We start from the raw sequence: 15,400 nt of genomic DNA, 5'->3' as shown, positions 1-15,400 counted from the left end.
ATATATATATATATATATATATATATATATATATATACACACAATACACTCAGGTACAGTAGTAGCATCTGGAGATTATCATTTAGTATCTAAAAGGATGAACAAATAAACAGACAAGACGAAAGAGGATTGAGAAACAGAATATATAAAATAGACAGAGAAACGGAGAGAGACGGACAGACAGACAGTGAGAGAGCGGGGAGGGAGAGGGAGAGGGAAAGGGAGAGGAAGAGGGGTAGGGAGAGGGAGAGAGAGAAAGAGGGGGGGGAGAGAGAACAAAGATCTTTCTCATCATATTTCGCAAGATCATTAAGATTTAGCTTTTTCAACTTGCTATATGTCGAATTTATAGAATAATTTTGATTAAAATATACGTTACAATGAGGAAGTTATATACCGTCTATTTGATCAGCAGATATGTAGAAATTGACAGAAATAAATTAACGCATAATCCAATACAAACAAATGGATTATCCACTCATATTCACGCAGAACATAAACCGTGATAATTGAGACAAAGAAAATGAGTCACGGAAAATGGTCTATAAGGATAGTAAAAATTACATTCCATATCTCTTTCTCGATCAACTGACGGATGGTCGCTATGTTTGATACATTGAATTTTAATAGCCATGACATCATCATAATGACTACTGGTCCGCTTGCTCGTTGGTTTCCTCATTGTCGGACGCCGATATCGATAGTGTCCTATCGTGATTCGTGCAGGTCTCCATCTGGCATTGGCTTTCAGCAATCTCCAACCAATGTTGTTTATTTATACTAACTCCGTCAACGAGTGGCACAAGTTTGTCCGACAGATGGGCAAACGCCTGTCCAACATAGATACGAAAAGATGAGTTAGAAGTTTTTATAAGAAGAAAGTAGGATACATACACCGATTCTAACTCACTATGTGTTAGTGCGTATACGATGTGTATGTGCGTGCGTGCGCGCGTGCGTGCGTGTGAGGAAGTCAGGGAGGGAGAAGTGCGTCACCGAAGTTCATGTAAGAGAGGGAAGGGTTCATTCCTTCTTTCTCTCATCCATTGCGTTCTCTCTTTATCCTGTGGTCTTCTTTCTCCTACCCATTGTAGGATACAGTTCTCTCTCTTCCACCTGTTACAGTCCTATACTGATTATTTGGGTTCTCTCTTCCTCTGGTTGCACTTTCTCCTATGTTGTCTTTTTTCTTGATTCAATTAAATAGATATGGTATTTACGATTTTTAATGATACGACTTAGAAACTAATTATGATAATATTTTTATTAATAATTTCATTTTATGATGAATTTTTAATGTAACCTAGTAACGCTAATTATGATAATATTTTTTTAGTAATGTAGTACAAAAATGATCAAGCGCGCTTTCTTATTGACTAATTCAATACTACTACGAAGATATAAAGAAGAAGAAGTAGCGAAGATATTAGGGATAAAGTAATTTTAGAAGAAAAGAATATATTTTTTAACATATATTTATTTATCATGTAATGCAGAATGTACAATATAATCTAAACCAGACTATTAGTTCACATTCTATAATAGAATAATATTTTTATCATAAATTTTGTACAAAATGTTTGCAGCATCGCTTTCATTAGTAATACAAATTTGTTTTAAAAATGACACAAAATATTAAAATTTCTTCTAACATCGTGCGTATATTGACTCATAGAATACATGCTCAACACATTGTTCAAATTCAAATAAGAAAAGCACAGTTGTTGGTTTCATGTACAAACATGTGCATTAATTTAATGTTAACTTTATGTTATCATATATTTTAACAAGTTCCACATTTAGATCTTGAATCGATGATGATGATGATGATGGGATTGTTGACTGCATTAATCGCTCGATATCTGCATACCTCTCGATAAATGCTTTCCACGTAGCATGAGGTATAAACATGCGGTTGCCTTGATTATCGCCAATCGCAATTTGCATATGAGATATAGATCCCACAACAATCCCAATTTACAGAAACTTGTACGCTGTCAATGTTAATGCATATTTCCTCAACAAGATACGAAGTATGTAGCGAGGTTTCGAAGATGTACTAGACGATGTTTGAAAAAATGCGCTGTTGAAAAAAAAATGTAAATAGATCTTACAAAAATATATAATGTATAATACGTATAAGCAAATATTTTATAAAATTAAATAAACTTACTGTCTCTTGCACGCCTCATCCTGTTGAATTGGAACGTAATATTTCATGGCTTGAGATATTTTATTTCTCGGAGAACGTATAATTAGCAATAGCCGTCTGAACTCTGTTGAAGCTCTCTGAACGACTGATGCGGTAACGTTGCCCGGAGCTCTTCTTTTAAACAGTTCCATTCCACATTTTTTTTTACACACCCTAAAATGGAGGGAATTTTTTTATATACATTATACTTTGAAGAATAATTGCGACGTGGTCGAAGGATACCAAATTGGCACATATCATAAGAATGCATTCTAACGATATCGAATCTTTTTTATCTAAGAGATCGGCACCAACGACAATAAAGTCTATCTGCTCCTGTCTTTTCAAAAAATGAATTTCGGGGCAGTGCATTCAATGTAAAATTTTACTTATTTTTAAAAATATGTAAGTTTATTATTCAGTATAACTATCATCAAACCTTTGTTAAACTACACAATAATACATATCACAAGAATGCACTTTGACGATATCAAAGTCTCTTCTTTTTATCTTTGGGAATCGACAGTAAAGTCTCTGTTCCAATTCTCTTTTCAAAATTTTTTTTTTTTGGCCTATCTTTATGACTGCGATAAAAAAATCACCCCTTCGAAAACACGTTAAATCTTGTTGAAACATGTTCAAACATGTTAAAACGTGCAGCAAACCAAATAATGCATCTTTCCATACTATATAAAACAAAAAGATTTTCTTCTCTGGAAACTCATTTTGTCAGCAATCGAGCAACAATTCAAAATGACAATGTGGATCAAACGAAGCGTGATCTCATAGCGCAAGCCGCTTAATTAAATACGCGAGAAGAGTTTCTTGCGTGGGAACAGCGTTATGATAATTTCATCGAATCGCTGGAGGAACAGAATCGCGCTAAACATCCACGATTATCGATTGGAGTTAAACACGTTGATCGCTTGTATTCGCGCGACTCGAAAATTTGAAAGACACGGTGTGTAGACGTTTCGTGCAAGTGAGTGTCGGGTACAGCGCGATGGCGCGAGATTGATATGGCGTTCGAAAGTATATTGACCGGTGCTGTGATAAACTCTGAACACATCAAATCTCGTCAGTTCCTTGAAGATGGAGAGAGATAGTACTTGAGCGTGTGCAAAATGTTATTCAGAGACATGATAATATTAAGATAAACATAGTGTTTAATGGTGAATTTGTGTGATGATAAACGTGCAAATAAAAGTGTGAGCACGAGAAATTATGAACTCTTTCGTTCATCCGATTTACATGAGTAGTATGCGTTGCACGTCGTCGAGCCTATCCTGGAGGAATTCTAGGAGCGCGATAGTGGATGGACGCTGTCACATCTGAATTTAATACTAAATTAATATACTGAATTTAACAGTAAACATAAATAAGTATAATCCTCTGTAAGCAGACTGTCATATCAAACTCCAGCAAGAAATTAAACTGAAGAGAACTATGATTAATGTGTAATCCCTAAGCAACACGTGCTTCGCGTCAATGGTTACCGCTCTACACCCAGCTAAAAAAAATATGGAGCGAGAGTCATTATATCCGCATTATATGACTGTAGTAAATCTTCATGACATTGTATTCCCAATGACGCTGAATCAAATTAAAAAATTCGAAAATCTTAATCTCCGTCATCTCTGATATCTCCGTCAACGTATACTGCATCGAGAAGCAAAAAAAAGAGGATTCTTCCTTTACGGCTCACCGATATGAAGAAGAACAAGCATGTGAATTTATTGTACATGCAGGATAACGCGGGGCACTAAAGAATCTGTCCTACCTCATGAGCTCACAAACCAATAAATATGGACACATAAAATACTTTTGCGATCGGTATGTATATATTGTATTTAATTTAAAATTAAAAATAAAATTAAAAATATGATTGGAAATGGAACTCAAATATTCAAACTTTAAATACGAAGCGCCTTACAGTTCCGAGTGTTAAGATGTTGAACTAACATTCATTTAAATTAAATTAAATTAATTTTTTTCAGAAATAAATTGAGAGCCGATAAATTATCGGATTCACACAATCATTCTGATAATCCTCTCCAATTTTCCCAAATCTTAAAAATTGTAATAAACTTTGCGAAAAATAGTCTCGGTAGTCTAAAGGCTTAGGACGCTCGCACGGAATGCAAGAGATCCGGGTTCGACTCCCGGTCGAGGCAATATTTTTCGCAATAAGTTTATTACAATTTTTAAGATTTGGGAAAATTGGAGAGGATTATCAGAATGATTGTGTGAATCCGATAATTTATCGGCTCTCAATTTATTTCTGAAAAAAATTAATTTAATTTAATTTAAATGAATGTTAGTTCAACATCTTAACACTCGGAACTGTAAGGCGCTTCGTATTTAAAGTTTGAAAATTAAAAATGTTTTTTTTGTAACCTCTTTGTGACAATAAAAAAATTATACTTTTTTTCAGATACCTGCACTATTTTTTAGATCTAGCGCAAAGCTGGATATCCACGTAATAGACTGTGGAAAATTAAACAAGTGCGCCATTAGGTTGCCGAGCGAGGTCAACAAGTGATTGAGTTTCAGCAATCACTGCAGGAAGAAACGCATCCCGTTCATGGTCTACACCGACCTGGAATGCATCCTGGAGAAGACGGAGAGAGACCCGAATATGCCAACATATAGGTATCAACATTACAACGTGTTTAGCATCAGGTATTACGCGCATTGTTCGTACGACAACTCACTGTCAATATATCGTTTTCGTCGCGATAACGATTGCGTCGCGTGGTTCACTGAGGAATTCAGAAATTTAGCGCATAATGTAAATACTATTCTGTCTGCTAATGTTTTTATGGCAGATTTCTTGCGAGACGATTGGCAAAAGTTTAACAGTGCCATGCACTGCCACGTGTGCGAAAACCGTTCGCGCCTGACGACACGGGTACGCGATCGTTACCATTTGACCGGGCGATATAGAGACTCTGCGCACTCAAATTGCAATTTAAATTATAAAGATTCACATTACATAATTTATCGGGCTACGACGCACACTTTATCATCAAGGATATAGCTACCGCGTATAAAGGACATGTAAACATACTTCCTATGACAAAAGAAAAATATATTTCACGAAATATGTCAATAGTACTATAGACAAAAATGATCAAAAGAAAATTTGTATAAAATTATGATTTATCGATTCATATAAATTTCTATCGGTTCATATAAATTTCTCGCAAGTTTAAAAAAATTGGCGTCGTATCTCGATAAAGATAAATTAAAAATTACACAGTCAGAATTTCTTAATCTCAACATGGAAGATTTCGATCTACTCACGCATAAAGGTGTATTTCCGTACGAGTACGTTGACTGCGTCGAAAAATTGGAGGATAAATGTTTACCTCCGTGTGAATCGTTTTATAGTTCGTTAACAGGTGACACTGTATCCAAGAGAGATTACGCGCATGTCATGAATGTGGCAGCGATTCTCCATTCGAACGTGGGACGCGATATTGAAACATATTCGCGTCAATTTCGAACTTCTTACCGACGTTGACGTCTATTCATCGAACGTGGTATACGGGGGGGTCTGAGCCAATGTTCCAACAGATACGCGCAAGCCAACAACAAATATGTGCCGTCGTACGATCCATCGAAATCATCGACGTATCTGAAGTACTATGACGTCAACAACCTCTGTGGCTGGGCAATGTGTCAACCATTGCCATATGCTGATTTTCGATGAGTCAATGATGTAGACAATTTTAATGTTGTAAATATCGCGTTAGATTCACCGAGAGGTGAATCTCGAGTATCTTGACTTGGAGTATCCGCAACATCTCTATGACGCGCACTCCGATCTACCATTTTGTCCGACGCATGAGAAACCACCCGGTAAGCAAGATGACAAACTCCTCGCGAATTTATATGATAAAAAGCGTTATATTATTCATTATCGCAATCTGCAGCAATGTACTCGTCACGGTCTCCGCATCACAAAAATTCATCATATACAATATTACAATTCGCACAATCTCCATGGCTTCGCGAGTACATCGAACTCAATACAAATTTTAGAACTCGCGCGAATAATGAGTTTGAAAATAATTTATACAAATTAATGAACAACGCGGTATTCGGTAAGACCATGCACAGAAGAACGTGCACAATTATATCAATATGTAACGCGTTGGAACGGGAAATATGGTGCAGAGGCAATAATCACAAAATCAAACTTTCATAGTAGAAGCGTTTTTTCTGAAAATCTGGTCGCAATAAAAATGCATAAACTCGAAGTAAAGTTCAACAAACCGATATACGTGGGTATGTGTGTCTTCGACATATCCAAGCGTGTTTGTATGAATTTCATCACGAATACATGTTACCGCTCTTTCATGAAAAATGTAAAATTATGTATACCGACACGGACAGTTTTATTTATTTATCACATCGAATGCGACGATGTCTACGCTGTTATAAAGCACGATATCAATTGATTCGACACTAGTGATTATGTGATCGACAATGCATATGACATTCCGCTCATAAATAAAAAAGTTCCCGGTTTAATGAAAGATAAAAACAACGGCGATCATGACCGAATCAGTGTTGTTAGACAGGCCGAGTTTCAGACGCATGCGCGTCCAACAAAGCTTCAGTAACGGTCATTAATAAATAGGAGATCATTAGTCGCTCAGGATTGAAAATGTTGAAAATTTTAATATATTTTATATATTTTACATATGTATACATATATTTAAATATATATAATACATTTTTATATATGTATTGTATATATATCCGGCTCGTCTAACAACACTGGATTGAATTCGTCAGGCTTAGAGCGAAAATATATACTTTGCGCGTCGATGGCAAAAAAGATACTAAAAAGGCAAAGAGCAACATTGTAGCGAGATCCATAACATTCAATGATTATACGCGGTGTCTCAATGACACAATTAAAATGACACGCAGGCAATCATGCATAAGATCGAAATTGCATCGAAGTATACACCATATCCGAAATAAAAATCATTCTGAGTCCATACGACAATAAGCAGTACATTGTTCCAGATTCTATCGACACGCTGCCATGGGGACATTATAAAATATTATTATAAAAAAATTTATTTCCTTTTTATTCGTATTTATGTATTTTTTTTATTAATAAAAACACGCTTGTATATGATGTATAATACGTTTAATTTGTATATTATGTATAATATGTATAATATGTATATTATGTGTAGTATATATGGTATGTACGTTTGTACGTATGTATGTATGTACGTATGTATATACGTGTGTACGTATGCATCTGTGTAAAATATATGTATAACATGTATAATGCGATTATATTTAATATATACCATATTTACATAGGAAAAAAAATAATTATACAATTTGTAATAAATTTTATTTTTATAACACATTATCTTTATGTATCCAAGAGTTGTGCGAATTATCAAATCCTAGCCATTTCACGTAAACCTTGTCTCCTTTTTTACGTAACATCTTTTCAACTAGATATACGTTGGGATTAGCGACGCGATGCAACTCGTACTCGTAGACTCCTCCAGCGACAGGTTTCTCACGGTAATCTTCCAGTAGATACGTCACGGAATTAGTTTTCTGTACTTTGATGATTCTAAATATCTCTGTGGTCCAATTTGGCGTGTAACCTTTCTCAAAGATCGTCTTGAATTTACTCATACGTACCGAGTCACCCAATTTGAATCACAGGAGTGCGACGACCTTTACGCTACTGTACACCGTTTAAGAGTTTGTAGGCGATCGTGATAGTCACATCAATGAGCCGCATACCGATAGTTCGATGCTTTCGCGCGTTGTATTCCGACACTAGACGCGGTAGCAAGTCGATCCATTTGTCATTTCCATTGTACGTAAATTGTTTTTACATATTGTTTTTCAACGTACGATTTAACCATTTGACGATTGACGCTTTTGTTATAGTATACGTTAAATAATGATTTATATTGTATTTTTTCAAGAGTATTTGTACGTTTGTGTTATAAAATTCTTTTCCCATATCGGTTTGCAAATTTTTCCGTCGTCTCAAATTATCTTTGCTATCGCTGTAGCCATCTCATTTCCACTCTTGGTTTTGAGCGGTACGGCCCATGCGTGCTTACTCAACACATCGATAATGAAGAGAACGTAGTGATAATTTCTGTTAAATCGTGTGTAAGGGCGCATCTCAACCACATCAGCCTGCCACAGGTCATCGTACCCGTAAACTGTGACACGTCTGCATGGAAAATTTTTTCTCGACGGAGCGTGCAGTTCTTTCAGCAGTCGCCACTTTTCAAGGCTTTCCTTCTCAGACATGTTACGTTATGCTATGATTATTGCTGTATAATGCGTAAAATGTCACAAAGTTCTTATGCAAACGTTGTTTATCGGCATTTCGATGTCAACTAAAATGACTGTGTATCCCGCTTCAATTTATAATAAAGCCAGCTTCACGAAGCTCCTCAATAATAGACAATATTTCGTTATTGTGATCTGCTTGATGCGAGGCCTCAAGCAATCGGAGACGATCCACTCGTTAGGATCGTTCCAATGAACACAATCAATTTTATTATTATTTAGGGTCATGGTGCGTAGTATTACACTTTTTCCGACTCTTTTACCTGGCGCGTGATATGCCCGTTCCAACTTATATTTTACCTGATACCAAAGGTGCTATTATATTCTTATATTTGTACCCCTTGCTGACCACTATTGGATTATCCGCTTTATAACTGCGCCTGTGAGCATTTGTTGCCAACAGTATATTTTTATATGCTAGTTTATCATTCTCGGTGTAAATAGTGTCGTCGGGGATTCTTTTGAAAATTAATTCGTACAAACCATGTGTACCTTTGTACTTTACTCCATCTACGATCACAAAGTCATTTGTGTTTACATCGAAATATTTATCACTGAGCATCATACTGTTCTCACTGAGGTATACACCATAAACATAATCGATCGCATTTTCTCTGTCATCGAGAAGTATGTTTACGTATTTTTGTTCAAGTGCCCTCAATTACAACTCCTCACGAACTTGCCACGTTTGCAAAGATTGTTTAACTAACGTTTCAAACGGTTCATTGGGCGTTTCATAAACGTCTTCGACTGTGAGAACGTGCGAATGTTCGTATGATAATTTGCGTTTAAGTGACGCATAATTCGAATTCAACGTAATGTTCGATTCTTTTGTACGTTGCTTTTTAGACGACGGTGTCAATTGAAGCCTTGAATTATCCATCTAGAAGCCATCACCATTATTATCATCTTCATTATTATCATGAATATCTTCATTATCTTCAGGTTTTCTTTTCTTAATATTTTTATCCTTTACAACAATGACTTATTTCTTCATTGGTTGAGATTCATCATTAATGGTGTTTTCAATAATCTGTTTTAGAGGTTCGACGATAGACTTAAAGCCTTTCTCTAATGCTATATCTTGCTCTATTTTGCCGATTTTTAAAGCGCGACACTTTTTACAAATCAAGTCACTCGTTTTCGCAATTTGTTTCGCTATCCTCCCGCGATCCTTGAGTTTTTTGCTGTCATCCATGTTGCACTCGAAAGGAAATGTTGTGTAGTTGACGTATTGACAACGACTAACCACGTTAAGGTATCGCATACTTATTAAATCCTTTTCTGTATCGTCCATTCGTAAGCGCACTGTCTTTGTCTATCATCTACGAATCCATACTTTTGTTGCCAACAGCAACGACACAATTCGCAGAAATTCTCGTAAGAGTCGGTGTTTACATGATCATTGTATACATTCAGGTTAGCACCTGTTTGAACAGAATCAACAGATTTGCATTATTGCGTATAAAATGCTTCGGATCTTTGCGTACGTCTGACACAGATAAAAGCAGTCGACGTCCGCGTATCAATACATCGCAAAGTACTCTCTAATCGCGTTTTGCTTGTCGCATGCCACATCATTGAAGACAAAAATGGAATTTGGAAGCGCCTCATTCGGTGAATCCGATACTACATCGTTATTATTCGAGAATGTAAAATAACCAATTTCTTCAATCGGTGCTAATAAATTCTCCAAGTATCGGTATTTTGACTGTTGCAACGACTTCGAGTACACGTACACGTTCTCGAAACGTATGACATGTAGACTTTCCCGTAAACTTATTAATGCGTTTGTTTTGTCGTAATTCGATGGACCGTAGATGATTCCGCGTAGATAGAAATCGGCAGCATGTTTCCATGCTTTTCTTTTTCAGTCTGTACTTTATTGTCGACATTAGTAACTTTGCTCGTCTGCGATGTCGCATGAACTTCATCTTCTCCTTTTACGACACTGATAATATTGAAAAAAACAACATCGAGAGCGGATGTATTTATAGTAGCGCGCAAAGCGAAACCGCTCAGTATTCAAAATACTTCTAATCGTGTCGGACAACTGTGATGTACATAGTTTAACCGCCAAAGAGTTGAAATTTTTTATTTTGCTTAAACGAGAGTTTAAGAATTACATAGATCAACTGTGGGACAGATTACCCGAGCATATAAAGACTGATTCAGAGATTCGGCAACATCGTCGGTGCTTGAAACATTATAATTTTCCTTGCCATCGATCACATATTGATCCAGCGCCATTTATAAGAAATTATAGCAAATATCAACAACAATAAAAGGCTGCGGTTTTTAAATCACGCGATAAACGCATTTCCGATCGAATTGCATATTCCCGGATATCAATTTTGTGGTCCAGGTACACATTTAGAAAAGTGATTGACTAGATGCTGACGTGTGAAAGTGTTTTCTACGAAGGTAGATTGATGTCAAAGGAAAAAGATCAACAAAAACAGCCAACAATTGGAAGTAATTGCGTGGGGTTCATGTTGACGAAATTCGATATGAACTCACTTATTAATGATGCAGAGATTGATCGTAATAGAAATGTTGGAATAACCAGTACTCTAAAGAGCTATGCATTGTTTTCAAGTGACAATACAATGATTATGCATAATGCTGAACTTATTCCGTCTGAGTATAATGCGAAAAGTTTAATAACATCTGACGGATATTTTAACTTTTGCGTGCCGCTCAGTATGTTGTTGGGCTTTTGCGAGGATTACAAACGTGTGGTAGTTAACACTCGTCACGAATTAATTTTGATACAAACGCGCAATGGCAATAATTGCATTGTGGGAGATCCAGTTCTCACTGAATCGACGCTTGAATTATACAAAATACAATGGCGAATGCCTCACGTTATGTTGAACGAAATCAATAAATTATCCATGCTGTGTACCTTGGAAAGTGGACGATATCTAAGTATGAGTTTCCGTTCGTGGGATTTGTTTGAGTATCTCTTATTGTAAAACACGACAAAGCATTCGTGGGCTATCAAAACTGCGATTATCATATCATAAAAACCTAGATATGTTTGCTCTGCAAACTGCTAATAAAAAACATCACGAAAGCAACTAAAACTTATTTCGGTCATTGTAAATTAACCAACGTGAAACTTTATCTAAACTCTGAATTTTATTCGTACGATTATCTGAATCTAGATTTTGACAAATATAAAACCGCTGTCTTATATAATATGATTTGTATGTACATTTCCGTATGTCTTATTATCAAATTCCTCGAGAAAATTGTAAAACATTATTGAACATGAAAAACTTTCTTCACGGTTATATTCACATTATCATTGATTGCTCGTGACAAAAAGAATCCATCAAGATACCGTGGATGTCCGAATTCAAGGAGAATGTACCCGCAAATACTATAGCCTATTGTCTCATCATACACGATCGCGTGATCAAATATAGCCCAATGTCCAACATGATACGCAAGATTACGTAAATTATCATTGCTGAAAGAAAAAAGACCTTTCGTCTCTTTTCAATACAAGAGATAAAAACCAAGATTCTTTGCGATCGCGCATAATTTCGAAAAGTTGTTCACCATGACTATACCAACGTTTGTGGATCTGCAAGGATTTATCGTTGGAAAGAAATTTGTCGTGAAGAAAATGGCGATATTGAGAAAAAGAGCTATTCTCTCTCATTATATTTTTACGTGTATTTTTCCCATGCCATGGAATTTCTTGACAAAGTAAGAAAAATATTGCGCTTCCTGGCTGAATGCATATCACCATGAATTGCAATGGGATGATCCCGTACAGCATGGCGAAACGCCTGATTACAATGGCTATAATTGGTGCGGAAAAGAGTGACGACAATAAAGCTCTCGTATACGTTAAAGAACATGAAAAACGAATGGCTGGCTGATATAATCGATAATGACAACTTGACCATTAAGACCTTGGATGCTGATTACGAAGATATAGATTCTTTACACAATCTAGATGTTACTAATAGTATGCGATGTCTAAAACATGTTAAAAATTGTGCGTTACAAAATGTATTTAAAATATACAACTGGTGGTCATAACGTCAAAAAAAATATATCAAATTTAAAATAAAGCATGAAATTTTTTAAATATATTTTGATTTCTTTCCCCCTTCCCCTATAGTTAAGAATTAGTTAATAATAGCTGTTCAGTAATACAATTCAATAAGTATTGAATTAGTCGATAAGAAAGCGCGCTTGATCATTTTTTCTTTATTACTAAAAAAAATATTATCATAATTAATGTTATTAGGTCACATCATTAAAATTCATAAAAATATTATCATAATTAGTTACTAAGTCGTATCATTAAAAATTCATAAAATGCAAGAAGAAAAAACAACGTGGGAGAGAGCGCAATGGGAAGAAGAGAGAGCGCAAATAATAAGTATAGAACTGCAAGAGAGAATTTCCGAGTGGAAGAATTGTATCCTATAATAGGAGAGAGAGGATAATAAGTTAAAGAGAGAACGGGTGAGAGAGAGAGAAGGAACGAACTGTTCCACCTCTATCATGGACTCCGGTGACGCGCTTCCCCCTCCCTGACTCCTTCGCACGCACGCGCACACGCACATCGTATATGTATACGCACTAACATATATAGTGAGTTAGAATGTGTATATATCCTACTGAAGGAATATACATATAATCATTATTTTTTGTTACGCTGTACATACCTCATAGATAGGTAGACAGATCGAATCAATGAAACCAACTTGCATCATCGGTAGTTGATCTTCTTTCTCTCGATTCATAATGTCCTAGAATATCAGACACGTATGCATTCAAGAATTTTTTGATGTACAAATTATTTAATTAATTAGTTAATTGCTATTAGAGGTGTGCAAATTAGTTCAAATTTGAATCGAATCGAATCAAATCACAGTGAATTCGATTCGATCTGTTTTCGAATCTGAGAGATTCGATACTAAATAAGTTCGAAATTTCAAATCACTCGCTTATTTAATATGCTTCATTTGATCGACTCTTTCTCTCTCCCTCCCTCCCTCCCCCCCTCTCTCTACCCTATATCTCCTGCGACGAATCTTGTATCAGCGCTTACCAATCTTCGTGCAAGCGCGTGCGCTTATTTTCTTACATTGTGAAGAAAATGCTTTTCATTTTTTGAAATACTATTCTTTTTGTTTAAGCTAATGAAACAGTCTGAAATAAAGGTACAAATTTAGCACAACAATTTATGGCTTTAAATTAGGTTTCGAAACACTGAAAGAAACGTTTTGTATGTATAATTATTCATTTTGTTGATATGTTACTAACAAAAACTTTCTTACTTTTTCATTAAAAAATGATAGATGATTTTCCTAATTGGTCCTAAATTTACGACAATCTAATTCTGATTAGAATAACAAGTTCGGTTGGAATAACGAAAATTTTAGTTAAGACACAATTTCTAAATAAAAGAATAAGAATGTTTTTGTTAATCACATATCAATAAAATAGATGGTTATATGTACTAAACATTTCTCTCAGTGCAGAATAAATTGTCACTAGTTCCTTTAAAACAATACATTAATCGCGATTATTATTTGTGTACTTATACGCATATGAAAATTTAAGTCTCTAATTTGTCAATTATTATTATGTTATAATGTGATACTTTATGTACTAGAAACAAACTATAAATAAAAGCTAATTTAAAAAGTAATGAAGTATTTTCAATGACAATCCAGATCTCTTTAAATAAACAAAAAATTAGTTATTTTCAAAATGCAGGTATTACCAAAAAGAATTCTTTTTAATACATTTGTCACATTATCAACTTTTTGATATACTTGTATATTCAAAATTAATTTTTTCAGTTTTTAAATTTTTTTATCTGTCAGTATGTGAAAATTTGATTTGAACTCGATTTGTTTTCGAATCAGAAGGATTTGATTCAATTCGGCATAAAGATATTAGATTCGATTCGATTCGTTTTCGAATATGTTGTCACAGATTCGATTCTATTTGATTCGATCTTGCAAATATTTGATTCGCACACCTCTAACTGCTATTCATACTACTCACAATAGGTGTAATATTGAGTGTTCGCCTTTCTATGTCGCCCTGTTCGAAAAACTCGCTACTAACGAGTTCGGCTACCCTCTTTTCAACCTCCCATGGTTTCGTAATAGCCGCTAAATCACAGACTGTCATCAACATCCCGCGTAGAAGTTCTCGATGATCACCAAATGCCCAGTTATAGCCACCACTGCGTGCTAAATTAAGAAAAGCGCCACGTTTTCTGAAGTAAACTGCCAGATCAGTAGAAAGTATCGCTTCTTCAAGAACTTTTACCACGCGCGAATATTCTTCTGGTGAAAGATTTGATAGGATTTGATTGCCTTGGCTGCTCAAAATCATTAGACACTGATCAAAGTGATGATGTTCCATCGTCGAAGTTGAATACAGCTGTGCCAACGGTGATGAAGCTCTAAAAAGCGAAGAAGTATCTCATATGGACACAAAACTATTCGTAATAAGATAAAGAATATAAATGCACGTATGCAAACCCGGTATACTCGATATTAAGAAAAATAAATTTTTTAATACGCATTAAATTAAGCTCGGTTTATTTCCATTTGCACAACCTTCTCCCTCTGATGGTGGTACAAGTGATTTCGGAACAGTGTCCTCTTGCTGATTTAAATCTCAAGATATCTCAAAGTTACTAGCAATTTTTTCAATCCTTTCTCAGTACACTAATGTTGCATCAATATTTCAGAAACGTTGAATTGCAACATTGCGAAAGTTATAACAAAATCGCGAAATGTATAGTCAATGTTAAAGAGACGTTGCAGAAACATCCAATGTCCGTTTAATTGAATGGCA

General features: G+C 35.4%; 1 protein-coding gene and 1 pseudogene across 7 annotated transcripts in view; one reads left to right on the top strand and one right to left on the bottom strand.

Moving 5' to 3' along the window:
- Positions 1–34: 34 nt before the first annotated feature.
- The window catches only part of LOC108750152 (dual 3',5'-cyclic-AMP and -GMP phosphodiesterase 11), a 321,538-nt gene continuing 306,172 nt past the window's right edge, over positions 35–15,400 (bottom strand). For 6 of the 7 annotated variants that reach the window (XM_018489415.1, XM_018489416.1, XM_018489410.1 and 3 more), the window contains 3 exons: positions 14,597–15,002; positions 13,246–13,329; positions 35–830 (listed from right to left, as the gene is read on the bottom strand). In XM_018489415.1, the coding sequence (XP_018344917.1) occupies positions 651–830; positions 13,246–13,329; positions 14,597–15,002 (670 nt within the window). In that variant the 3' untranslated portion in view covers positions 35–650. Of the gene's footprint in view, positions 831–1,596; positions 2,084–2,173; positions 2,366–13,245; positions 13,330–14,596; positions 15,003–15,400 lie in introns of those variants that run through there. The other variant, XR_001939415.1, reaches the window with a different exon arrangement.
- Positions 3,901–4,888, top strand: LOC108750154 (annotated as a pseudogene).

Source organism: Trachymyrmex septentrionalis, unplaced genomic scaffold (assembly GCF_001594115.1).
Source record: "Trachymyrmex septentrionalis isolate Tsep2-gDNA-1 unplaced genomic scaffold, Tsep1.0 scaffold33, whole genome shotgun sequence".
Classification (NCBI taxonomy): Eukaryota; Metazoa; Arthropoda; class Insecta; order Hymenoptera; family Formicidae; genus Trachymyrmex; species Trachymyrmex septentrionalis.
The sequence above is the reverse complement of the archived record's forward strand: the minus strand, read 5'-3'. Positions and strand labels throughout refer to the sequence as shown.